This window comes from Aspergillus brasiliensis, assembly GCF_001889945.1.
Source record: "Aspergillus brasiliensis CBS 101740 unplaced genomic scaffold ASPBRscaffold_21, whole genome shotgun sequence".
Lineage (NCBI taxonomy): Eukaryota > Fungi > Ascomycota > Eurotiomycetes > Eurotiales > Aspergillaceae > Aspergillus > Aspergillus brasiliensis.
The window spans coordinates 276800-302028 of NW_027137462.1; the positions used below are offsets into that span (position 1 = coordinate 276800).

Consider the following 25229-nt stretch of genomic DNA (forward strand, 5'->3'; position numbering starts at 1 on the left):
ATCTGACAACAGCGGGACTGTTCCTTATATACTATATTTCTCGCCTTCATTCACAGGCATCCATCCCGTTTCAAATTTCCGCCCCTTTATTCCCGTGGTCTCGGGATTATCCAGCTGCCCGATGCCAGCACATAATGGAGTATAGGAGACAAGTTACACAAACAGTGACAGACAGTGACTGTGTTGGCTGATTGATAGTACGTAGCTCCGGTGATGATCGACGTCAGCCCGGAAGGCTGAGCTGAGCTGACTGACTGGCCGGATCCGGGCTCGGATCCGATGGCCGTGGGCATCGGGGTATTGGCCATGGGTTACCCCTTTGGAATTGTCCGAGGAGAATGCCGGGAATGCTAGATGTATATAGCATATACACTGGTAATTATCTTGTGAAATATAGACAGGGTAGTGTCGTCTTCACGTAGGTGGTTGGAGACAGTCTACACTAAGAATGCCAACAGCTGAATGCAGACAATTTGCTCCGGGGTATCCATTCACACATAGTAAGTACACCAAAGAAGCAAGTAACTAATACAACGAATGAACTCATCATCAAAGACAGTAAAAGGAGGACGCTATGTACATTTCATCCATCCGCATCATCTATGCAGCACCAAACACCATCCGACTTTTCGCTCATAACCAAATCAGCAATTTAACTGATTATAACCAAATACTGATTCACGGACTGTGACTGCAAAGCAATGCATATCGCTGCGTCATTCGTCGTAGGCCTCATTATCGAACAAATTGATGATAATTACAGGCAACTGGATTTACATATTCCATGCAAACGATCCATCTTCAAAGGCAAAGGGATCGCCGCGGAAGTTGTTGAATTCTGTCGCTAGAGCAGATGATTCCGCCAGGAAGTCAGGCAGCTGTGGCTGCGAGGTGGGCGTGTAGCCTGGGTCGGTCGTAGTGGGGAAGATGGGCTGTGTGGTTTGCAGCTAGAATCATTAGCATGAATATGACACAGAGGAAAGGGGAAAGAAGGGGGAACGCATACCATCTGTGCAAAATCCGTCAGGTTAAACGCAAACGATTGCTGCGCTACCGACGGCAACAGATGCTGTCGACACGCCGACAGCGCCTTCACAGCGCCCTGCTGCATCCACCGCTCCTTGAGCTCGGCGGACCCCCGCGCGCGCACTGATTGCAGCACCACCGCCAGCAGCATCACATCTTTGATGTTGCTGCCGGTCTCGCCGATTGTCCGGGTCAGCCCGTCGAGGGTATTCTCGACGATGCGCGTCAGACTGGCTTTGGTGTGTGTAGTCGTCGGTTGATTGGGCGAGTAGGCGGAAGCAGGAGGCATTGGGGTCGGTGCCCCCGAATGCTGCTGGTTGGACAGCTTCATGTACCCGCAGACACTCAACGCCGCCCACGGGATGTCGTTCTTGCAGAAGAGCTGGAACACGTCCCAGTAGGCGGTGGACTTGAAGACGTCCAGGTCCGCCACGTTGGGATCGAAGTAGTCTTGGTAGGACAACACCACCAGCGAGGACTCCAGACAGGCTTGCTCGATCTCCAGGAAGAGCTGATCCTCGCGACTCTCGCCCATGACGATCGGCCGGTAGAGACACAGCAATGGCCGGCGCATGTACACATCCAGCAGCACCCGGTTCAACAACAGAGCCGGCCCGGGGGTCTCCCCATGGATCGGTGACGGATCCAGCTTGAGCGGCGCCGGAATCTGTCGCAGGTATTCTTCCAGCCGGCGGCCCTGCTTGACAATGTCGCGCAGATCCAACCCCGGGCTCGAGGTGCGCACCATCGACATGGCTCGGATGCGGTGAGGTAACGAGGAGGCCAAGGTGACCTGCGCGAGGGTATCTGTCCACTCGTGCAGGGGCTTTGCGGGCGGCAACTCCGTGGTTGATTCGTCAAAATCGGTGTCGTTCAAGTTGGTCGGGATCAGCGGATCAAAGTCCAGATCCGGGATGGTGACGGGCATCCCCGAGGCGATGGAAGTCTGCAGGTCCATCTCCACAATGGTAATCCACAAGCGGCGCCGGACTTCGATCTGAAACGGGGACAGCTCCTTATTCCCGGACAGATCCAAATGCAGGCCCACCACCATGGCCGACCGCACGAGCGTGCCAGTGGCGCGCCACAGCTCTTCCTGCGACGCCAGCCGCAGTCGTCGTGCCAACAGAATGAGCGCCTCGATCTGCAACGAGACCAGCTCGGTACGCTGCTTGCGCCCTAGCTTCTGCAGCCACACGCGCACGAGGTTCACGGCGGGCGTCTGCAGGTATTCCCAGACGGAGGAATACTCGAGTCGGAAGCTAGGGTCTTCCAGGGGCAGCGCGGCTGCCAGGACGGCGGTCAACTGCGGTAAGAAGGTGGCGGAGCGTTCATTGTCCGGGCCTGGCGTGGTCCAGAAGTCGGCATACTGGCGGAGGAACGACGGGACATGCAACATGCGCAGGGTGCGTTCAAAGTTGGTGGTGTACAGGGTGACGAGTCGGTCACAGACCGCTTTGGAGGGCAAGGAGCTCTGCATCTGCAGCAGCTCGGGCGAGTAATCAAGATCGGGCATGGATTCGGGGGAGCTCATGGGCATCTTGGATTTGCTCTGTAGAAACTGCACTTCCTTGGCCAGGCCCAGAATGGCGGAATCTTTGGTGCAGCGTTCGATGAATTCCCTCGCTTCGGAGAACTACATCCAGACAGTCAGAGTCACAACCCATAGACACAGTAGCAGAGAACGTACCTGATGTAACAAGGTGGTTCGGTTGTTCTGGCCATGATAACGTGATCGCGTGCCCTTTCCTTTGACGACCAACGTGCCGGGATACGGGGGCGCATGGGTGGACGGGGTGGTCTGGCGCACCGACGGACTGGCATCGCGAGCCACCGCATCCTTGAGGGATCCAGCATACGAGCGCGTCAGCGGCTTCAAGGCGAGCACCTCCTCGACGCGCTGCAAGCGTTGCTGGAGGTCCTCCAGCAGGCCGATGGCCACGGGCGGCGGAGGCAGCCTGGCGCTGGCCGGATCGCCCCGAGGCTCGGAGGAAAGCGGGAAGTCAGGTGGCAGATGCATGCGCTTCGCATTGGGCTGATCCAGCAGACCATCCACCCCATCGGGACTGGGATGAAAGACACAGTCCGGGGCACACCCGGCCTTGGAGCAGTTCTCGCAGGGCATGACCCGGTCACACTTGAGCTTCTTCTTGCGACAGCGCAGGCACGAGACCACGGGCCGGGGACGTTTGCGGGTCAGGGAAGCGTCCCCGGCCAGCTCGGTGGGCGGGGAGATCTGGCCAGACACGGGACTCATCGCTGGCAAAGAGGGAATCTCAAAGAGTTGCTCGCGTCGGAGAGGGGGGGAACAAAGTCACACAAGGGGGGGGAACCAGTCTAAGGAGCGAAGGGGATAGGGTTGGCGTGTGAGGGGAAGACAATAATAAAGACCAGCAGGTTTTCGTGAGCGTGACTGGGCCACCGTCACATCGAGACTGGCTAAGCTGACAGGCGAATATGCAGTGTGCAGTGTGCAGCGGTAGTAGCAGCAGCAGCAGCAGCAAGCAGCACGAGCAAGCAGGGGCCGTAGTGAGTGGAGGCAAGTAAGACGAGGAGATTATTGGCGATGGGACGAATCCAGTCACAGCCAAGTCTGACATCCACCCCAGCACAGCTTGGTCTCTTTCCTCTCCAGCTCTTAGTTAGTCTACTGGAACTCTCTGGCTCGAGTTGGTGGATCTTCCACCACAACAAACTGACTGGAGTCTCTCCACTTTTGCCCCTAAAGGTACTCTTCAGGGAGTCAGGTAGACCCATAGTGCAGGTTCTCTTTGTTTGCCCGTTCACCGCCTGCCGCTTCTGGTAAATAACCAGGCTGCAGCGGATCTGCTTACCTCAGCCTCGTATTGGCCGAGTTTTCCTCGTATTGCTGCCTGAACCAGCCAAGAAGCAAAGGAAGCCCCAAGGAAGGATCCAGGGAGACCCTGAAAATCATCGGCTGAAGAAGGAAAAAAGTTTATCGGAATTGGCTGAATAATATCATAAAAAAGCCACAATTAATACGAAGGCCAAGAGATCTGATAACATACATACAATAATTCACGCCATGCCCAGGTGTAAATGCCCAGAGAAGATGAAACATAAGCCATAAGCAGAAGAGGAAATAAGAAAAGAAACCATGAAACCATTCATCCCATCATGGAGTGTGAGTGCCCTGTCGATCTCGGTTTGAGCCTTGGATCGTCGTCGTCTTCCACAATTCTCCGCTTCCACCCGCGCTCCGCCCCGGATCGGCCCTCGTGAGAATGATCGATGTCGATTAGAAGTTTGGAACAAATCGAAGCAAGATCTAGTTGGTGATCACCGGGGCCGTGTTATCCCATTTGTTGCTCTCCGCGGCGTCGACCAACCACTTGGCCACCGTGATGCGACTGGTACTGGCCATCATGGGCACGCCCTTGCCATGATCCGGCCACACTTTGACCGGCTGGTTGGCATCGGGCGTCTCCACCAGCCGCGACGGTCGCACCATCACATAGTCCAGACCACTCGCCTGCACTGCCTTGGCCGTTGCGTTGTGATCGTCATACTGATACGACATGTTGGACTTCTTCATCAGCAGTCGCAGCACGCAGTGCATGTTGTCCCACGATTCCCCGACTCCAAATGCCTGCAGGATGACCGTTTTGCGTACTCCAAATTCTTTCATCGCCGCCAGCACGTTGGCGTTGCAGTCGGTCATCAATCGTGGAGGCGAGATCGGCGCCGCGAAGGGGCTGTCGCTGGCCCGTGGGGCGTTGAGTGTCACAATGACCACATCGGGAATGTCTGCTTGGAAGGCGGCACGGACGTCCTCGAGTGAGGTGGGGGTTCCTGATGGATTTCTAGTCAGTTTGGAGTCGATTCCTTCTGAAGTTCCTTCACGACAAGCGGGACTGCGAGGACTCGGACTAGTCTAAGACTCACCTTGCACAACTTTCAGCCCGGCACGAGCTCCACCCAGCGATTCGGGCTTGCGGGCCAACGTGGTAACCTGGTGGCCTGGAGTTATTCTTAGTTAGCATTTAGCCGATACCACCAATGATGATGGACTCTCAAGCGAGAGAAGTACTTACCTCGACTCAGCAGGTCATCAATGACGAGCTTTCCACACCGGCCACTTCCGCCAATCACAAGAACGCGCATGGTGATATGTTGTATGAATTGAAGAACTGTCTAGATGGTATTGAGATGGAAAGATTGAGAAGAATTTGTCTGGTGGTTCTTTTGTTTCGTCTTGTGTTGTGTAAATGATTGCAGTTGTAGCTGATGCAGAGAAATATCATTGCTGATGGCACCAGAGGGCATATATACCCTGGCCTGGCTGCTACGAGGCGCTGGCCGGAGCAAGCCCTCGGATCCGACCGGACAGAGATCGACTCGTCCGGACGGCGGAGATAATAAGCGCGTAGCTTATTTTGATCGGACGGGTGCAGCGGGGGCCGATCTGAGTGATAGGGATGCCGTTGAAGGATTATTACTATCTATTCCTTGACCAGGGCTCGGAGCGAGCTTTTCCTGGCTGATTTGGGGGTTATCTCCGGGCCAGGGGTGTCTCAAGGGGTTCAACTGGGTTCAACCGTGGATGTTGTGGACGCTGCAGGAATTCGTTCTTTGTTGAGATTGATTCTGGAAAAGCAGGGATGTGCAGTGGATTTCTAATTATATTCACAGTGCTGGAGTGTAAGTGCTAGAAGTTGGCGGAGATAGTGATGCAATGGTACTAGAGTGAAGATATATATTCCGCTGGCGTAGTGCCTACATAGTATGTCTCCAAGGGAAGCGAGTGACACACAACTGAGTTGTTGAATTCATGAAAAATGTATGAATGTCTAAAAGCATCAATGAATTATCGTAGCACCTATCTAGAAATTAATTATTCCCCACTTCATTCATAATAGATTATCGAGGTTACAATAGTCCATAGCCGACTCCACTCGGCACCTTCCGGATCGCCACGGCATCCCTTGACATTCCAAATGACTCCACTCGCGATCTACTGATGAAGTTCATTCAGGGGTATGACAAATATAACAACAAAGAAGCAAGGGGGCCATGTGAATTGCCCCATCTTATCCATGGATCCCTCCCGTTCCCGTGGAAGCTACCAACCACCAGCCCAAGCAACATCCACCATTCTTCTCTACAGGCAAACTTCATAATCGCTAATACCAGTAAATACACACAATCTATTCATCCATCCATGTAGCCTCTATCTAGGTCCTCTTCTCACACACCACCTTCATATCCGGATGATTAATCCAAACCTCCTTATTCCTCCCCCACTCCTCCATCGCCTCGGGCTTCACCATCCGCAAGTCATACCCTTCCACCAAATGCACCAGAATCGCCCGGATCACCACACTCGCCACAAACTTGCCCATGCACTGGCGCGGCCCGAACCCGAACCGCCAGAAATGGTACCGTGCCTGGGTTAAGCTCCTGGCTAGGAACCGATCGGGCTGGTACAGGTGGCGCTCCTCGCCCCAGTACGGGTTCCGGATGTTGAGCGCGTACGAATCCACGACGAAGTTGGTGCCCGCGGGGAAGTGGTATCCGCCGACGGTTCTGGCGGTGGGGATGGCTTGTGGCACGGAGAACGCAGCGAGAGGACGGAGACGTGCGGATTCCTCCACGCAGGCAGCGAGTAAGGTGCTGTTGTCGAGGAGGTAGGCGTCCACTTCGCCGTCCACGGAGATGGCCCGCTGCTGCTCGACTTCTTCACGCAGGCGCTTAGCGATGTCGCGGTAGGCGGCGAGGAAGACTACGTTCCAGCTGACACCGCCGATGGTCACGTCCAGATTGGCGTAGAGCATCTCGTCCAGCGTGTGCAGGAGTTCCTGCGTGCTGAGTTGGCCGGCGTCCCGGGCGGCGAAGAAGTCGATGATGGGCGCGTTGAGTTTCTGCTCGACGGCGCGACGGTGTGCCAGCTCGTTGAAGGCCAGCCAGCGTTGCTGGAAAGCAGCCAGTTCGCGGTTGGCTTGCGTGGGAAGGAAACGCGACCATGCGAACCGAGTCAATCCGCCCTTGATAACATGCTTCATCAGGTTCTCGCGTTGCGGAGCAAGACGACGCAGCTCGGCCTCGACATCAGGAGCGAGGCGACCGTAGACAACCTCGGCGACGACTAGGAAGGGCAGCAGTTTGAGGTCGTCAGCTGGGTCGAGAAGCCCACGGGACAGGTCCCGGGTGTCCCAGAGTTCCTGGAAGAATTGCTCTGTGCGCCGCTTGACGAGCGGGATGTATGTTGTTGAGGCGTTGCGGTGGAAGGGCTTCTCCATGACGGCACGCACGCGCTGCCATTGATCCTGGCTGACGAGTCCGACACACTGGCCCAGCAGCTCACCGAGCAGGTAGCCCGAGTTGTTGTTCTTGGCCTTGAGGTGGGTGTGCGAATCCTTGAAGACGGCTTGGATGTGTTCGGGACGGGTGAGGACGCTGAAATTGTTAGTATATGTCATTAAAAAGCGAGGGATAGACAAACACTTCAGGGTTCATGCCGGACCAGAGACGGTAGATGGCTCCAAACTGGCTCTCCCAGCGCTCCGAGTTGCTCTGGCCTTGCAAGAACTTGGCCCCGTCGCCCTGTCCATCGGGCCACTGATACGGCAGGGTGGGTAGTGGACTGTTGTCATCGACATGGTGTACGGGGAAGCGGCGGGAAAGATGAACCTGGAATGTTGAGCCAAAGTTATGATGAATGGCAAGGAATTGCTTACTCGAAGAACAGCCGAGATCAACCGGTTGATCGTGTTTGTTATGGGAGTGCGGAATTTGACGGCCACCAGGATGACCACGATGAGGACCGCCTGGCCTGCGAGGAGGATAGTTGTATTCATCGTGATTTCAGTTGTCTGCTGATGATGGTTGCTTGCAATCTGAGTTCACACACCATCTATATACTTCAGGAAGTGATGCCGACCGATGCGGATAGCCTCATGGGGGCCGCGGAGCAGGAAATCGGATCCGAGGCCGGATATACTCACCCGCAGGCTGAAACATGCAATACGAGACGCAGTCAGAGTGGATCTGTCAGATTCTGCACGATCCATCTGAAGAAAGATCCTCTCGTCGCGTGGCGCTCCACCGACGCCCCATAGGAGTGGCCGGAATTAGCGAAGGAGCCATTCAGAGCCAAGCAGAAAGGCGTGACATGGCGCAAACTCGTGTGGTCAGCTGAGAAGTACCAACATGGAGAGAAGAAGCGAGTGGTGCAAGATTATAATCTTAGCGGCGTTGAGTTGTGGATGTCGTTACTGGTCTATGTTGACTTGTGCAGGAAATACAGATTGAGTCTTAGAGATTGAAGGCATGATCATAATATTCATAAACTATCTAGAGCTAACAACACCAACGCCATGTACAAAGCCGAAAACCATAATATACGCCATTATGCATTAGATGAATCATTGCCCTTCTCCTCCTTCAACCCATACTTGGTGTCGAGTTTTGTCCGTAGCGTAATTTCCCTGTAGTCATAGTTAGCATGTGTCCGAATATACACTTCAACAAGATCAACTTACCGTTCCAAAAACACCAGCACAAATCCAACTCCAGCAATTACAGTCGCAAAAATCCACACCACCTTCAGGCTGTCTGAGTACAACCCGATCACTTGCCTCCGCACATCCCCAGTCAGCGAATTGACATAGTCTTTCGTACCATGCTCGTAGGCAGCTCCTCCACTGAGCGTCTGCTGGACACTGTCACTGCTAACCCGCGAGAGATCGTGCTGCACCTGCGCATTAAAGATTGCCGACGGCACTGATACACCCCAGACTACGCCGAATTGGCGCACAAATGCCCATGCAGCTGTAGCAGCTGCAGTATCTTGGTCGGAGAACTCTGCCTGCACGGCGGGAAGAAGCGTGCTCAGAGAGGAGCCTGATCCGAGGGCCACGACAATCTGCACCATGATCCAGGCTACATCGGGCGATGATTCATCCAGCGTGATGAAGCAGCCAAAACCCAGGGTGAAGAGGGCGAAACCAAGGAAATGGAAGGGCTTGTAGCGACCGAATTTGGATAGCAGGGCACCGCTGACTACCGAGGCTGGTACCAACACTAGGACCGTTGGGAGCATCATGACACCTGACCGGATGGGAGAGGCCAAAAGGACGGCTTGGAAGTAAACCGGGAGGAAGTAGATGACGAGCAGAGTGAGCATGGATTGAATGAAAGTGATGGTGAACGCGGTGGCCGAGGTGCGGCGTGTGAACAGACGCATGGGCAGCGTAGGCTGTCGGCAGAAGTTGCTCTGTTCGTAGAAGATGAACACAACAATCCCATAGAATCCGAAAACTAGCGAGATAATTGTCGAGTATGACTTCCACGGCCATAGTGTGCCACCGTATGCCAGAGCGACCAGAATGAAGGAGATGGCCAGGATGAAGATGAGGTTGCCGCCATAGTCAATCTGCTTCAGACGGCGCTTGATAGAGGTTTCCTCGCTGCGATGACCGACTTGCAAGAAGACAAACAGCAGCACCATGGAGATTCCTCCGACCGGCAAGTTGAGGTAGAAGACCCAGCGCCAGGTGGTCTGCTGCACGATGAGACCTCCAACGATGGGCCCCAGCGAGGTGCCAACGGAGACGGCCGCAAAAACGATGGCCATGAGACGACCACGTTCGCGCAAGGGCACCAGATCACACACAATCAGGTTCACCAACAGTGTAATACCACCACCGCCGATCCCCTGGATAACGCGACCGGCGATGAGGGCGTTCATGCTCGGGGCACCGCCGCTGATGCCGCTGCCCAGCACGAACATGGCCACTGCGAAGATGATCAGCCATCGGCGGCCGAAGATGTCGGCCATCTGTCCATACAGCGGTTGAAAGACGGTACTAAGACTATTAGCACATCCTTGATGACTGTAGTTCATATATTCGTGCAACTTACTTGGTGAGGAAATATCCGGTCGAAGCCCAGACATACGCTTCGCCGCCGCCGAGGTCCTCCACGATGGTCGGCAGGGCTGTCGAGATGACTGTCCCCTCCAACGCAACCAGCAGGTTTGTCACACAGAGTGCGACCATGATGGCCCATATTCGGGGTCCGTAACTGGTCTTCGCGGGCGGTTCATCCTGCTCTTCGACCTTGAGTTGCTCCGTCGGTTCCGCCAGGCCGAGGGCTTCGGTTGAGTCTTCAATGATGGAGTGACGATACATTCCACTCAAACGCTTCGATCCTGCACCCGCAGCACCGTAGCCCTGGGCTTCAATGGCATCGTGGAAGATATCGCTAGAGACACTGAGACGCTGGCTGAGCCGACTGGTACGACTGCGTCGGCTCGCGTTGCGTCCCAGCCCTTCCCGGGGTCTCGCCACGGGGACTGGGACATCGGGCCATTCCCCGGGAACCTGATGCGGTTCTTCCGACTCTTCCTCAACTTCTTCAATGCGAGGAGGAGTACTGCTGGTAGGTGGCGGGGGGGCGTCAGGTTGGCGCACGCGGATCTCAATAATGGTATCTCGCGTATTCAGGGCGATGGATCCAGCCATGGTAACTAGTGCTGGGACAAGAAAAACAGAGTTAACTACACCTTGAGATCTATCATACCATATTTCCTGCAATCTTCCGCAACATAAAGCATCTCAATATGCCCGTTCGGCCTGAACGGCAGCTGCACGCAGGCTGGTCCGACCGGATCCGAACCGGCGCAGTGTCCGACATGTCCGTCTGCAGGATTTCTGACAGGCGCTGATGCATCGGCCTGGCCCCCACGTGGCTATCCGACATGGTGTATAGATCTCTCTAACGATGTTCAGGTAGTATCGAGTTGCAGGAGGCTCATCGCGGTGCCATGCGAAGAGGTGAGATGTTAGTGCTGATCGGGAATGTAAATCTTCATGCTGAAACCATGGATCCCATCCGTGCGGGAACCATCGCATCAGGACCCAATCATCAACGAAAGAAACTGACTTCAATGTTATGTCATGCCTAGCCTTTCTGGACAAAGGATACGAAGGATGTAGTTCGTATCTGGGCGGCGAGGGGGGGCTATGCTCTTGGATACATCCTTCTGCTGAGACCACGATGCCAGCACTGGTACACCTTCGCTACACCGGACCGGATCAGGATTCATACCAAGAGACAGCTGTAGACAGGATTCAAACCAGTGGGGGCGAGACCAAGACAGATACAATGAACAGGATTGAAATGAGGACGTTGAAGAAGTATATAAGGAACCAAACTGGAAGTTGAGGAACCTCTCCATGAACAATCTCAACGCTTCCATCACAGCAATCACCTCAAGAAACCAAACTCCCAGCGACATTTTGTCAATCTCACTCTCTACAATCTTATCTCCATCTCCAGCAGCCACCATGTACTTCCCTCTGGCCTTTGCAACCTTTGTCTTCTCGGCCATGGCCCTGCCAACCGGGAACAACCACAAGGCCCTCCCTGCCTGCGACCCGACCCCTCGTCCTTGCTCCTGTCCCGCGGGCACTTTCTTACAGAACTCCACCAGCTGGGCCACCTGGCCAGTGCCCGCGCAGGATATCTCGGACATTACCGCGAACTGTTTGTGAAACCCTCCTGCTTACCATCTGTGCAGTGGCTGACGGGGATTAGTCTTCGAAACGGCCTGGTTTGGTACCACCCCCAGCGAGACCCATGGCGATCCCTACACTCCGGGAGCCGAGCGTGTTCTGTATGGAGAGCTTCCCAACGCGGGCGTGTACCCGATGGCTGAAGAGGTGAGCGAGATACTGTGGCAGCAAGGATCATGAGCCCGGCTAACTGTGTCCCTAGCTGAGAACGTTCAAGTGGCTGCCGCGCAACAAGGGCTACCAGCTCACCTTCGGGCTGGCTGACGTGCCCTTCTACTACAACACCACTTCGGGACCCGCGGGCCAGCTGGGTGGCACCTGGGAAACGGTGGATGTGCACGCCATTGGCAAGCAGGAGACCTACATGTTGTGGAACATCTATGCCTGTTTCTCCTCTGCTTACGGTACGTCTGGTTGCTTCCGACGAGCACTGGTTGAGTTGCTAATGTTGGACAGACTTTGCGGGATTCCACGAGAGCGCCATGAACAACATCACGGCCATCTTGAAGGCGGAAGGGAAGATGACGGGAGAGATGAACGGACCTCACTCGTACTAGTTGATAGCGTTGGAGAATTAGTGTCTTTATGCATCACATGTTTTCTGTTTGTGTTTATGATATTGCACTGTGGAAGGACCACTTTGCTTTTCCTGTTGATTTGCTGGGTTAAATGGATAGTTTCGATAGTTTGGAGTCAAAATAGCATCGCATCCTCTTCTAAGTTCCACCAACTGCACTGCCAAGTAAAACGGTTATCCTCGGGACATTCACATGATGAATAAACAGTTGACTCATCATTGGAATCACTCTGACACAGAGACAGTCAGCAGCATCGCCTTCATTGCTGATTAGCGGCTGTGCGGGTAATACGAGAAGCTTATGTGCGCCTCTTGCCCTGCTCACCCGCTTCCCAATATTTCTAGATTAATTCTCTCTGTTCAATATTAAGCTTATCACGGAGTTACACAAGGCTGACGCTAGTGGATATCCCAGTCAATACTTCGAGGACTATTGAAGTTTGTCAACTGGCATTATCTTATAAGGTTTATGACAGCTGGCAAGGCAGATTTGGCGGAAAATTACTCCGTAAATAAAGTTGACATCTGAAACATCGCCTAAGATGATCGACAGTCAGGGATTACGGATACCTAATCATCACAGCAACGGCTGCCTGGCTGGCCCCCAATCGCCTGCTATGACCTCTTTTGTTGGTTTCTGCAGGCTAGATCCTTTGTGAGCCGCTTCTCCAATTCTCCAACTCTGCAGAACCAAGATCCCCACACGGCAAGTAATCGCGAGCAGGTCAACAGTCTAGCCAGTAGCCACATTTCTGCTACGTCGGATCCGATCGCCCGGATCGATTTAGCGTGAAGGGGAGTATAGGAATTATGAAGAGAATGGTTGAATTGGGTATAGCTCTAGGAATAAACAAGCGAAAAAAATGACAAATCTATCTACTCCACAGAAATGGCCTTCTCCACAAGCACAGTCTGCTTGATCTCCGCAGTCTGCTCCGTCTCCTCCGGCTGCTTCTCCACTGCTGCCTCCACTTTAGCCTGCTCCTTCGCCTTCGCAAAGTGTTCGCACATGGCATGGCCCCCCCGCTCGTTGAAGAACAGGTTGAGATACATCCACGTCTCGCGAGCGTAGCCTTCAGCACGAGGGAACATGGCCTGTTCGTATTGCCCCACTGCGGCGGAGAGGCTATTCGCATCCGTGAAGGGCTGGCCATCTTCCCAGCTGCTCTTGCGCGCGATGATGGCCCGCGCCAGCTCGAGAGCATCCTCCATCCCCACATTCACGCCAACTCCCGCAAAGGGCGTCATCAGGTGGGCGGCATCGCCAATGAGGGTCAACCTAGAAACAAGATTAGTTCAGACCCAACTTTGTTTGAAGAGTAGCAGGATCAGAACTGAACGTACCCGGCACGGTGCTGCCACTTGTGACCGATGGGAAGCATGTACATGGGACGCGGCACCAAATCGTCGTCCGCGTCGAGCATCAGGTTCTTGGAGTCATCGTTGAACCCGTCATAGTAGCGATCGACAAACTCGCGCTTGGCCTGCTGCGGCTGGGCCCAGTCGATGCCGCACGTCGTGTGCCAGTCCTCCGGTAGCCGCATGAACCCGTAGGTCCGGACGCAGCCATCGCCGTTCCGCTGCGACAGCACCGTCGTGTGGCTGCCCAGGGTCAGACACATGCCCTGGCCGACGCGCTGGGCCAGCGCCGGGTCCGCCTCATCGATGGCGCTGTACTTGAAGTCCACGCCCGTGATCCCGGAGAAGATGGGTCGGGTGTCCGTGAGCAAGTGGCGCACCTTGCTCCAGGCGCCGTCGGCACCCACGACCAGATCGAACCCGGTCTCGGTGTGGTCGTGGAAGTGCAGGTCGTATTGCAGACGGGTGCCGGTGGCTTCGGTGGTGACCTTCTTGAGTTTGTGGCTCCAGCGCAGACTGCCCCATTCGAGCGAGTCGATGAGCATATTGCGCAGCTTCACCCGGTCGACTTCGGGGCGTCCGTTGAAGGAGTCTGGACGCTTCTCGCCGTAGTCGGATCCTTCGTCGAGCAGCAGCGTGCCGTCGGGCTGGTAGATCTTCAACACCTCGCCCTCCGTGCGGGCCACTGCCAGGAACTCTTCGAAAAGACCACACTCGCGCAGAGCTACCTGGGCAGACCCCTCGTGGATGTCCAGACAGCCTCCCTGCGTGCGAGCATGGCGGTTCTCCTCCGCCTCGTAGACGATGCAGGGGATGCCGTTGTGTTGCAGCAGACGGGCCAAAGTGAGGCCGGCAGGGCCCGCTAGTGAAAGTCAGCCTCAAACTCTCACATTGCAAACTATCATATTGGCAAAGGACTAGACTCACCGCCGATGACTGCAATCTTAGGAGGAGTCATTGTGAAAGTTGATGTGTCTGAAATGGAGAAGAAGTTGAAAACGCTGGATGAATGGGGATGTGGATGTGGATGGGAAAGTCACTGGCGAGGACGAGCAAAGTGTGTTATTTATAGGCAAATAAGGTGATTCTAGCCGACTTCGATGGCAGGGAAGAGAGAAACGACTTGTCAGATTGAAGCAATAAGGCTTACCGGATCCGACAGCGGATCCGAAATTCTGCAGAGTCTGGGGCGATGCCCTAAATGCTTACTCTAATACGAGTCGGGATCCCAATATGATCCTCGATCGCGGCGCTTGGGGGCCAAATTCAACCGTTCGTGTTCTGAAACTAGCGGGTCTTGTTTCCGCAGGCGCATCTCAGCTCGCATCTCGACGCACATTTCGACTCACATCGTGATTCCTGCAAGATCCTGACGGCCACGTTTTCGGAGATGGGAGGGATCCTGCCGGATTTGTCGTCTAGGCGAAAGGCATCATCGGAGGACTGTCTTAGGCGTCTAGCGAACATGGTAACTTTGAGCGGCTTGGAGGTGATGGTATACGACATGGACGGCCATAAAAGCAGAAGAGTCACCTCGTGGCATCAACTCTATCATCATCAGCGCAACAACGCAACGAACACATCACAATCTTTCTCCTCAATCGTCTAGAATCCCCCAAGATTACCCACCACTTGAGGACTTGTTGTATCATTAGCATCTTTCATCTTTCAGCATTCGTTTAGCATCATGCAGCTTCAAAACATCATTGTCTCCCACGCCGCCCGGCTTCTCCAACTTCCCCTTGAGAGCGTGGACCTGGAGTCCAGCTTTGTCAACCTGGGCGGCCATTCCTTGCTTGCACTGGGGCTGGCCTCCGCATGCAAGCGCGACGGCATTGCCTTGACCATGGAGTCGATTCTCCTGAGCAGCAGCATGGCCGAACTCGTGGCTGCCGCCGTTGTCGAGGGTCCTGTACCGGTCCACATTCCCGTCGTCCATCACTCTGCAACACCCCAGACACAGTCAGCCCCTATTCAGAAGGATGTCCCTCGCAGCAACCCAACATCTGCCCTGACAGAGATGCAGATGTCATTTCTGCACAGCCACGAAACGACTCCGGGTTCCAACATGATCAACTTCTTCGAAACATATCAGACGGCCCATCTTCCCGTCATCAAAGCCGCCTGGCAAACTGTCATCCAGACCGAGCCCATCTTCCGCATGTCCTTTGAGTCAGATGCCTGCCATGAAACATCGTCAGCGCCATTCACATGGACGGAAACAGTGGTTGACTCTCAGGAAGCGTATGACGCTGCCCTCGCACGGGATGTCTACCCGGATGTCATTCAATGTGCATTCGAGGTCGTGACACTCCCCTCCGCAGGCATCAGCACCGTCATCTGGCGCGTCCACCATGCCTTTGTCGACGGGATGTCGGGGCAGCTTGTCTACGGCAAAGTCCGCGATGTCATCAACGGTCGTGCCATCACCGCTGGTGCCCCATTCATCGACGTGGCCAACCAACTCCGTGTCTTCCAACAGGAACATCGCCAAAGCCACCAGCAATTCTGGGCACAGCAGCGGGAGAAGCATCCTCAGCCTGCCGCGGAACTCGTTCTTCCTCCCGTCCGCGAGGAGATGCCCGCCGGTATCGACAATGTCACTTTTGATGTTCCCTTGGACGAAATCTCCACTCGTGCTCGTCAGATCGGTGTCTCCTTGTCCGCCTGGTATCACGCTGCTTGGGCGATGGCACTCTCCCTGTACACCGACTCCGACTCTGTCGTGTTTGGCACCGTCTTGTCTGGTCGCAACCTGCCCATCCCGGGAATTGAGGATACCATTGGCCCCTTGATCAATGTTCTGCCATTCCATGTGTCCATCGATCGCAAGCTGCCCACGGCAGAGTACCTGCGTGCGGTGTTCGCCCACTCGGTCCAGCTGGCATCAGTACAGAGCTCAGTCCCTGACGACGGGTACACCCGGAACTTTACCTCAGCCCTGGCCATGGAGTTCGAGATGGAGGCATCTGACTCCCACGCAGTGCGACCCGTGAAGCAGTCGTGGTTCCGCGTGGTGCCCGACATTCCCCTGTCGATCTACACCACGTATACTGGCACTCTGCGTCTGTGCTTCCGGCCGCAGCAGTTCCATCGCGAGGATATTCGGATGCTGGCGGATCACTTCCGCCATGCCCTGCAACTCCTTCTGTCCGAGCAGACCATGGCAGGATGCATGAAGAACATCCTGACCGACGACTGCAAGAACACCCTCATGCAGATGGGCAACTGCCAGACCGACTCGACCTCCTTGTGCTCCATCCACGACGACCTCGTCACGCTCTTCGAACGCGCTGTTCGCGAAACTCCCAACGGTATCGCCGTCGAAAAGGCCGGTACTCAGCTGACCTACGCCGAGATGGATCGACAAGCCAGCATCCTAGCTGCAAACCTGCCAATCCAACCCAACGAGGTCGTCTGCGTTTTGGCCGACCGGTCCATCAACTGGATCATCTCCATCTACGGTATTCTCAAGGCTGGCGGCGTCTACTCAGCCCAGGACCCCGGTCTGCCCGACCACATTCGCAACACCAACTTCCAGACTGCCGGTGGAAAGCTGTACTTGACCCCTGCCACCTCCCAGAAGCATCTTGCCCCGGAGGCCTGCAACCTGTGCTTCTCTGTTGAGGAACTGATTGCCACCATCCCCGACAACTTCACTCCTCACCACCGACCCGCACCTCAACCCGAAGACAACGCCTATCTGTGCTTCACCTCCGGCTCGACCGGCAAACCCAAGGGCGTGATGTGCCACCACGCCGGTCTCGTGGCCTTCCAGAAAGATCTCGAGGTGCGACTCTTCGCCGCTCCTGGCCAGCGCATCTCGCAGCTCATGTCGCCTGCCTTTGACGGCAGCATCCATGAGATCTTCTCCGCTCTCTGCTACGGTGCTACGCTGGTGCTGGCTGACGGCGCCGACACCTTTGCCCATCTGAAGAAGAGCAACGCCGCCATCCTCACCCCGTCTGTGGCCAAGATCCTTCTGCCTGAGCAATTTCCCGAGCTGCGCACTGTCTACCTGGTCGGTGAACCCGTGCCACAGTACGTCAACGACGTCTGGTCCAGCGCCACCACCCTATACAACATGTACGGTCCTACAGAAGCCACCTGCGGTGCCACCATCCAACGCCTGCTCCCCGGCCAGCCCGTCACCATCGGTGGACCTAACGCTACCACGCGCATCTACATCCTCGGCCAGAACCAGCAACTTCTGCCCCCCGGAGTCATCGGCGAGATTTACTGCGCCGGTGTGCAAGTGGCCAACGGCTACATTGGACGTCCCGAGCTGAACGCAGAGCGGTTCCTCCCGGACAATATCCTTTCACGCCCCGGCGAGAAGATGTATCGCACTGGAGACCGCGGATACTTCAACCGCCTCGGGCAGGTCGAATGTCTCGGTCGCAACGATCGTCAGATCAAGCTGCGTGGCTACCGCACGGATCTAAACGATCTGGAGATCCGCGTCGCTAATGCCATCCCGGAATCCACCGCCGTGGCTATCTGCCCCAAGGACGACTACCTCGTCGCCATGATCCAGCCGGAGACCCTTGTGGTCAGTGATGTCCGCCAGCGCATGTCCCAGGTGCTGCCGGTGCATGCGATGCCCCGTCGCATCATGGTCGTCGACAAGTTCCCCATGACCCCCGCTGGCAAGCTCGACTACAAGGAGATCGCCAACCAGTGCACCGTGGTGGCCCAACCCGCAGCAGCCAAGCGCACCCTCTCCAGCAAGACGGAGCACTCTCTCGCCGAACTGTGGAAGGATTTGCTCTCGCTGGGTGCCGACAGTGAAGCCCTCACCCCGGAATCCAACTTTGTCGAGCTGGGAGGTCACTCCGTCATGCAGCTGCGTCTCGCCAGCAAAGTCTCGCAGACCTTCGGGGTCAAGGTGCCTGTCCCACGCATCATCCAAGCTGCCAACCTCTCCGAACTGGCCCAGACGGTGGATGGCCTCGTCGCCCAGATCTCCTCCCCAGACGTGTCCACTATCAAGCCGCTCGGTCGCAACCGTGTGTCTCCCATCGAGCGGGAATGGCTGGAGAAGTACCAGCTGCAACTCGGCACATCGGCATTCAACGTCACCTTCGCCTGCAAGATCGACAGCAGCAAGGTGGACAGCGAGCATCTCATCGCCTGCTGGAACGCCGTGCTCGCCCGCCACGACATCTTCCGCAGTCGCTCTCACCTCGACTACCGCGGCAAGGGACCCCGACGCACCTACGCTCGCTACTGTCCGCAAGTGATGCGCGTGCACGGCTTCAACCTCTGGCGGGAAGCCAACCGACCCTTCCATCCTGATCGCCAGCACCCGATCCGCGTGATCGTCTCCAAGTCCATGATGCTGGTGGCCATGAGCCATCTCATCGCCGACCTGACCACCCTCCAAGTCATCCTGGGTGAAGTGGTGCGTCTCTACCGCGGTGATGGCCTCGGGCCCGTGAAACGGAACTACCACGAGACGACGCAGTGGAGTTCCCAAGCCACTTCCACCGAGCGCGACTGGTGGGTGCAGTACCTGGGAAACACAACTTTCCAAAGGGAAGAGCTATACAGCATCCCCAACCTGACCCACCGGTCCAGCTACGGCGGCCAGACGCACCTCGTGAGATTGAACCAGAGCCTCGCCACCCAAGCCATCCAATACACCGAGACAAACAGCGTCACATTACACCAGCTAGCCCTCGCCTCCGTGGCCCTGGCCCTGCAAGCCCATCGCGACGACACGGATGTGGTCCTGGGCGGACCGTACTTCAACCGCGGCCAGGACGATCTCGACACGGTCGGATTGTTTCTAGAACCCATCCCCATTCGTATTCAGTTCTCGGCGTCGCGGGATCCGACCGCCGCATCCACCAAGTCTTTCGTTCGTGCCGTGCAACGATCCAGCCAGTCGGCCATTGCGCATGCCATTCCATGGAACCAGTTGCTTGAGGCGGTGGGTGCTGCTGCGGAAGCTACTGATTTTCCTAATCATCCCCTGTTGGATGTCATGGTGACTTTTCATGATGATCGTACGTCGCCGAGATTGCCTGTGGAGGGACTGGATCCGTTGGTGACGTATACGAAGGGGTCGAAGTTTGCGCTGTTGGTGGAGTTTTGTGCGATTTCGGATCGGACGATTTTGATGCGCTTGGAGCATGATACCGAGTGTATCTCCAAGGAGAGGATTCAGGGCGTGGAGAAGTTGATTCTGGAGGCGCTGGGGATGATTGTGTCGGGTCAGGGGTATACTGCAATCAAGGAGAGGATGAGAGGGATGATGGGGAGTGCTGGGGGACAGACTACTCAGAAGGTGGAGAGGTACTTTGGCAAGAGATTGACCGAGTTGAGGAGTGAATAGCTGGTTGGATACCTCTTTGGCATGTGTCTAGATTGTTCTGTGGTTATAGATTGGTTTTGGTTGGAGTTCGGATAATAGAATGTCATTGATTACTGCTACTTTGCTTGCCTGGTCTTTTAGTGAAGATGCCTAATTTAGGAAGCTATCCAGAGTACACAAGTGTGACTGGCTAAAACGCAGTGAACATCTCTTGCTAGATTACTTCGTACTCATTAGTATTCCAGGAGAATCATGACATTGGAGCCTTCTGTCCATAATTGCTACTTCCAGTCGTACCATCAGTCTTGGAACATCATTCCAATCTCCACCCACACTGCATGTCGCTATACATCGGATGGGACCATTGCAAGAGACTGACTGATCAAGCAACATCCCGCACAGTCGCAACACTATACCCACTACTCGACACCCCCTCCGGCACCCAATACAACTGCCACACCGTCGAGACATTGGTCTCCTTGACATAGAACGAATCAAACAACTCCCCAGAGTCCGACTCATACATGATCCACGCCCCGTACCAGATCCACTTGTCGGACACCGCGTCCGAGGGCGTGTCATCGCCCGTGAAGCCAACTTCAGTCACTTCGTCCGCGTTCGGGCGGATGTACAGCAAAGTGTCATCAGGAAGGGTCACACCCTCGGTGAGAGCTTCAGCGAGGACTTCGTCGTCGCTGTAGGTCACTAGTGGTATGGAGTTAGTGCTGACGTAGTAGAGATCAAGAGAGGGAGAAACTAACTGGTGATGTCCGTCACAACGGAGCCGTAGGTCCAGTCGGAGGCGGTGCCGAAGTAGGCCAGTCCTATCATCGTCATCATCATTAGTGATGAGGATGAACATCTAGTATGGGGTTGGTGTACCATCGGCGTAGAACAACTTGAGGACATCAGAGGTGATTCCATAGCCGTACAGGGTGAAATTGCCGTCAGGATTGCGCTTGACTAGATCTCCTAATGGACGCAGCGGAGTGGCAGCCACGCTGCTGACGGCAGCGAGGGCAGAGAGCAGAGTCGTGGTGAATGTTGGCTTCATTGTTCGGTGATGATTTCTTTACTAAGGGAACGTTGACGAATATTGTAGGGAGTGTCATCTGTTTATATAGGACACTGTCCCATGACAAGCCGTGGACAATCTTCTCCGTAACCTTGGAGGTTCGTGATTGCTGAGTCTAGGCTAGCAGCCATCCTGTGACGCGTCATCGCAGCCGAAGGTGGATGGAAGGAAGCCGAAGTGGAGGAGCCAAGAATGCTGGACTTTCGCCTCATACCCACTAATCCTGGCTTACTCGAGCTAATCAGCAAAATGTAGCCTGATTTCAAGGCTAGGATAGAGCCAAATACAAGTTTAGCTTCTGCAGACAGCTCTTGGTCCACGCATAGTGCTTGATTTGGCGTGAAGGATTAGCCCCGTTCATTCACAACGCTGAAGGATCCGAGAGTAATTATTCCAACGAGATTTGTCATGATTACTGGATGGATATGCCGATTAAAGGTAGCCTACATGGCGTCTATGTTGCACACAGGATCTTGTATGTGCCCCCACTACGAAACAGGTTTAACACTGCCCCGGGAACCTCGCCTTGAACGCACGCATACATGACCACCCTGCTACACATTTGACCGCGCCTAAATAGTCTGCCGGAGAAGCTGCATCGTCCAACACTTCTCCCATTTGTGCCAAATTCTGCTTAACCCACGTACGTCGCTCATTGAGATCCCGCAAGACACGGCCAGGTACGAATTCAATGTCATCGAGTGAGCTGGACGCGGCCTCTCCCTCCAGGCTGACCGCGGGATCGGCCAGCAAGTCCAGACGCAGCGCCTCCTCTGCCAGTGCGAGGATCCAGTTCGAATCAAATGGCCCCTCTCGATGTGGCCACGAACGCAGCAGCTTGATGGCTCGCCATCGGATGCGATAGTCCCGACATATCATGGCCCCATCGTACAAAAGTGGCAGGACACCCACATCGATACTAATAGTAGGACGCTCAGGAAACCGGATCATGATCGACTCAGCCAATGAAACGATTCTCTCGAGGGCCGGCGTGAAGGCAGCCAGGGCAGTTTCACTACCCGCCAGCATCGCTGTTTCAAGCGACACCATGACGCCGAGGTATTGGAGATGAATCAACTCGATACTTCGCTGCTCTTTGCGATCCAGACGGTGGTAAGTGCTGCGATAGAAAGGCTCAAAGGATTGCCAAAACCGCGTGGCCAGAGAGCGGACCCGCAGCTGGGTCGACTGGATGGCGGCGTAGTCGCGCGTGATGTCTCCTCCTATAGCTGCATTCATGAACCGATAAGCAGCACTGGTGACCAGGCTGAAGGCAGCACGGGCTTCCTGCAAGCTGTTAAAGGGCACTGCCGATGTCGGCTGCGACTGCCACTGGGTTGGCACGGAATCAATGCACAGCAAAGGCCCCCCGACGCCGTAGTGGGCGGAGACGATGTCCAGCTGGGCAAAGGCAGCTACCAGACACCGTTCCACCCGTTCCTCGCGGGGCGTAGGCGCCACCAATTCTCGCTCCGCCTGGAGCTCGCGGAGGATGCGCAGGCCACTCTGGAGATGGGTAAAGGCATCGTCGTAGTGCCCCTGCAGCAAATCAGACAGAACAAACAGCAAACAGCAGAGCAGGGTCACATTGCGCAACCGGGGATCCGGGGAGGCCCGGCGTCGCGTCAGGATCTGAAAGGCACGGCCCAATTGCTCATGCGCAAAGCGCAGCCAGGGGCCCTGAATCCTCGTGGGGTAGTTGGCTGCCAGGGGCATGCCTCTGGCTTCCGAGTCTTGATGAATCGCGCTGAGGGCCACGGTCGCATGATACACCGCGGGTTCCGACTGACCCATTTGCAGCACGAGCTTCTGCCAGAGAGAGGAGTCGAACATCTCGCGGAAGGTGGGCACCGTGTGGTGCTGGAAATAGGAGAAACAGCGGCGCTCGTCGGAGGTGATGACCCATCGAAAGCCACTCCCCATGTCGGCACTGATCTTGCTCCATAATTCATTTTTCAAGGGCAGTCTCTGTATCTCATAGCCCTCGCACGCCCGACCTGTGGAGGTACATCTACGGCAGGCGCCAGGGGTTTCATCACATTTGACACGGCGAGCTCTACCCCAAGTCAGCAGCGACAGGTGTGCACTTGGGTCTTTCTTGCACCTACCGACAAGTGCGACATCCGGTTCGTGATCGCGTGCATTTTGATCGACGGCGTGTCGACCCCAGATGGGATGGTATCGGCGTGTCGGAATCGTCCATGCTCAGTATGGGGAATTTCAGTATGGGGGGAGGCTCAATGGCGGTTTGTTGTTTCCGAATCCTGGCAATCCCCGAAGAGGGGAGCAAAAGGGCGAATCACGCCGAGAAACACTAAGAATAAGCGGCAGCAGAATGGCATCAGCGCAGCCACTAAAGTGTCAGAACCCGTTTCTAGTGCGCTTTAGGCGTCAATTTTCATCTTTCGATCAATATGCTAGGTCATCCGAGAAAGGACTAGACTTCTGAGTCACTAGACTCAAAATGCGCATAACTTATAAGCTTGCTAGGTGCATGTAAGATCGTCAACGGTCAGATTCTCACAAATCCCCTTTCGACAGTCTTAATCCCTAATTAACTAACTATACAGTATTTATATTATATGAGCGTTCCGACGATTTGCTAAAGTCGTGATTTCTGATGGTGTTTCATAGCTATTGCGAATCAATAAATTGGCCATCGCTCTAGTATTAACTTTTCCGGGATTGTTTTTATGAGAATATCTAGGGAATATATATTTATTCTCTAAAAGAGTTCATTTCTAAAAGAAAAAAAAAAGATGGAAAATTGGGTTTGTGGTAAGGAACGAGAATTCTTGTATAACCAATATATACTATATCTTCTACTACTCCATACATAGAGTATATATATATACACTACAAGATAGAGTCGATGTTGAAACTCATACTACTAGGCCGATGACCTGGGTATTGAAGGCTGTAGCCGGTGGTAGCAACTTTATAAACGATTGCAGATTGAAAACTATCATTATATTGCAGTAAGAGTTGTTCTGGTTGCTGTTGGGCACACACGGTCACATGCTCCTGATTAAGTAATGAGTCCGTCTGAGATCCTCATCATCCACGTCCTCGTCTTATCCTCCTGCCACTTTATCGATCCTACCCATGTGGTTGACGAGATTGAATAACCATGGATGAGGAAGCGAACATTTTCTGTAATATATGCGGGGGTCCTCCAACGTATAGAAACCTGATCAAACGATCATCTCTTCAGTATCTTGCCGAAGAGGACCAACTCGGCGAACATGAGGCATACGATGATTACTGCACGTGTGGAGCGGGACAGGAGCGAGTATGCACTGGATGAGGGACTGCAAGTGTAGCAGTCAAGTATTCGAGTGGAAGCTAAGACAAGCGACTAGGGCCGGCATGCCACCTTCTGCAATTATCTGTTTGGATATGATGCGAGAGATATCTCCCTGAAGGACATCAAGGTACCGTCACTCGTGATTGTTCGAGGTCATTACTGACATCTAGGAATCAGTGGCTTGGTGATGTTCGTCTGGTAGCCCAGCAAATTCCAGATGCCGAGCTCTTCACTGAAAAGGACTCTGCGGACTTGCCTGTGGTGTCGCCTCTTGTATGTCCCTGCGCCTACATTGTCCAAGGCACGAAACTAAGAGGTTGATTTATAGGCGCAACACGTTGATCTCCAGTCCGGGCACTTTTTCTATCCACGACCGTACGGCGAAGATCCGAGGTCGAACATCCTAGAATGCAATCACGATGGATTTCTCGTTCACGATGCATGTTTGGAGATTCTCAAACTTGTATGGCGTGATACAATTTCAGCCACACGACCGATAGATTTACGGGATTTCGTCTCAGTTATGGAACAGGGCTTGGAGGATCGCAACAGTGACTCTTTCGATTGGGGGTATGGTAACACATTTAGTAAGGGACCTCGGTTTGAGCCTTTTGAGGGTTGGGTTCCGTGGGAAGATTCTGAGGTCTGCAACACCATCTCACATCGATACAGAGGACTAACCGAATATAAAGTGGACCGTGACGGATCCGAATGGGCCATTTGATCTCCGGCCATTAATCACCAAGGCGTCGACCGAAACTGACTCCAGCTTCACATTCCTTTTCAACCACGACAAGGAGATCCAGGAGGATTCGGACCCCAGGAAGCCAGATAATCTCTCACTTATTCCGTACGAGCTGCGATTCCGCATACTAGAGATGCTTCCAACTCACTCTGTGCTGAATCTACTCCTAGCGAGTCCTCATTTCAGGCAATGCGCCAAGAATCTACCGCGCAGTTTCTGGAAATCACGACTATTCTTCGACGTGCCTTGGTGTGCGGACATAGTACTGTCCCAGGTGCAGCAG

General features: G+C 54.7%; 10 protein-coding genes across 10 annotated transcripts; 3 read left to right on the top strand and 7 right to left on the bottom strand.

Annotated features, from left to right (window-relative positions):
- Window positions 1-400: 400 nt before the first annotated feature.
- On the bottom strand, window positions 401-3696 carry ASPBRDRAFT_49032 (uncharacterized protein). Its single transcript, XM_067626229.1, has 3 exons — window positions 2717-3696; window positions 1007-2662; window positions 401-947 (listed from the first exon to the last, which is right to left on the bottom strand). Exons 1-3 carry the CDS (start codon window positions 3281-3283, stop codon window positions 774-776), a joined length of 2397 nt encoding a protein of 798 aa, XP_067473649.1. The 5' UTR covers window positions 3284-3696; the 3' UTR covers window positions 401-773.
- Window positions 3697-3984: 288 nt separating this feature from the next.
- ASPBRDRAFT_49033 (NAD(P)-dependent oxidoreductase) lies at window positions 3985-5263 on the bottom strand. The gene is made up of 3 exons (XM_067626230.1): window positions 5082-5263; window positions 4933-5007; window positions 3985-4839 (listed from the first exon to the last, which is right to left on the bottom strand). Exons 1-3 carry the CDS (start codon window positions 5149-5151, stop codon window positions 4316-4318), a joined length of 669 nt encoding a protein of 222 aa, XP_067473650.1. The 5' UTR covers window positions 5152-5263; the 3' UTR covers window positions 3985-4315.
- Window positions 5264-6221: 958 nt separating this feature from the next.
- On the bottom strand, window positions 6222-7844 carry ASPBRDRAFT_138060 (cytochrome P450; the record flags this gene model as incomplete). The annotated part of the gene is made up of 3 exons (XM_067618957.1): window positions 6222-7443; window positions 7490-7677; window positions 7725-7844. 3 exons carry the CDS (start codon window positions 7842-7844, stop codon window positions 6222-6224), a joined length of 1530 nt encoding a protein of 509 aa, XP_067473651.1.
- A 275-nt stretch (window positions 7845-8119) lies between these two features.
- ASPBRDRAFT_666008 (MDR family MFS transporter) lies at window positions 8120-10511 on the bottom strand (the record flags this gene model as incomplete). Its single annotated transcript, XM_067628739.1, has 3 exons — window positions 8120-8474; window positions 8529-9854; window positions 9910-10511. The coding sequence occupies 3 exons, from the start codon at window positions 10509-10511 to the stop codon at window positions 8396-8398; spliced, it is 2007 nt and encodes a 668-aa protein (XP_067473652.1). The 3' UTR covers window positions 8120-8395.
- An 825-nt stretch (window positions 10512-11336) lies between these two features.
- ASPBRDRAFT_201030 (uncharacterized protein) lies at window positions 11337-12121 on the top strand (the record flags this gene model as incomplete). Its single annotated transcript, XM_067621501.1, has 4 exons — window positions 11337-11535; window positions 11587-11711; window positions 11767-11968; window positions 12021-12121. The coding sequence occupies 4 exons, from the start codon at window positions 11337-11339 to the stop codon at window positions 12119-12121; spliced, it is 627 nt and encodes a 208-aa protein (XP_067473653.1).
- An 896-nt stretch (window positions 12122-13017) lies between these two features.
- ASPBRDRAFT_138275 (FAD-dependent oxidoreductase) lies at window positions 13018-14458 on the bottom strand (the record flags this gene model as incomplete). The annotated part of the gene is made up of 3 exons (XM_067618980.1): window positions 13018-13420; window positions 13486-14362; window positions 14428-14458. The coding sequence occupies 3 exons, from the start codon at window positions 14456-14458 to the stop codon at window positions 13018-13020; spliced, it is 1311 nt and encodes a 436-aa protein (XP_067473654.1).
- A 549-nt stretch (window positions 14459-15007) lies between these two features.
- On the top strand, window positions 15008-19961 carry gliP (nonribosomal peptide synthetase gliP). The gene has a single exon (XM_067629047.1). It carries the CDS (start codon window positions 15188-15190, stop codon window positions 19838-19840), a length of 4653 nt encoding a protein of 1550 aa, XP_067473655.1. The 5' UTR covers window positions 15008-15187; the 3' UTR covers window positions 19841-19961.
- ASPBRDRAFT_188798 (uncharacterized protein) lies at window positions 19962-20892 on the bottom strand. The gene is made up of 3 exons (XM_067620138.1): window positions 20702-20892; window positions 20581-20643; window positions 19962-20524 (listed from the first exon to the last, which is right to left on the bottom strand). Exons 1-3 carry the CDS (start codon window positions 20871-20873, stop codon window positions 20202-20204), a joined length of 558 nt encoding a protein of 185 aa, XP_067473656.1. The 5' UTR covers window positions 20874-20892; the 3' UTR covers window positions 19962-20201.
- A 503-nt stretch (window positions 20893-21395) lies between these two features.
- On the bottom strand, window positions 21396-23097 carry ASPBRDRAFT_138248 (Zn(II)2Cys6 transcription factor; the record flags this gene model as incomplete). Its single annotated transcript, XM_067618975.1, has 2 exons — window positions 21396-22950; window positions 23003-23097. The coding sequence occupies 2 exons, from the start codon at window positions 23095-23097 to the stop codon at window positions 21396-21398; spliced, it is 1650 nt and encodes a 549-aa protein (XP_067473657.1).
- Window positions 23098-24024: 927 nt separating this feature from the next.
- ASPBRDRAFT_59812 (uncharacterized protein) lies at window positions 24025-24925 on the top strand (the record flags this gene model as incomplete). The annotated part of the gene is made up of 3 exons (XM_067628117.1): window positions 24025-24186; window positions 24379-24474; window positions 24530-24925. The coding sequence occupies 3 exons, from the start codon at window positions 24025-24027 to the stop codon at window positions 24923-24925; spliced, it is 654 nt and encodes a 217-aa protein (XP_067473658.1).
- Window positions 24926-25229: the final 304 nt, after the last annotated feature.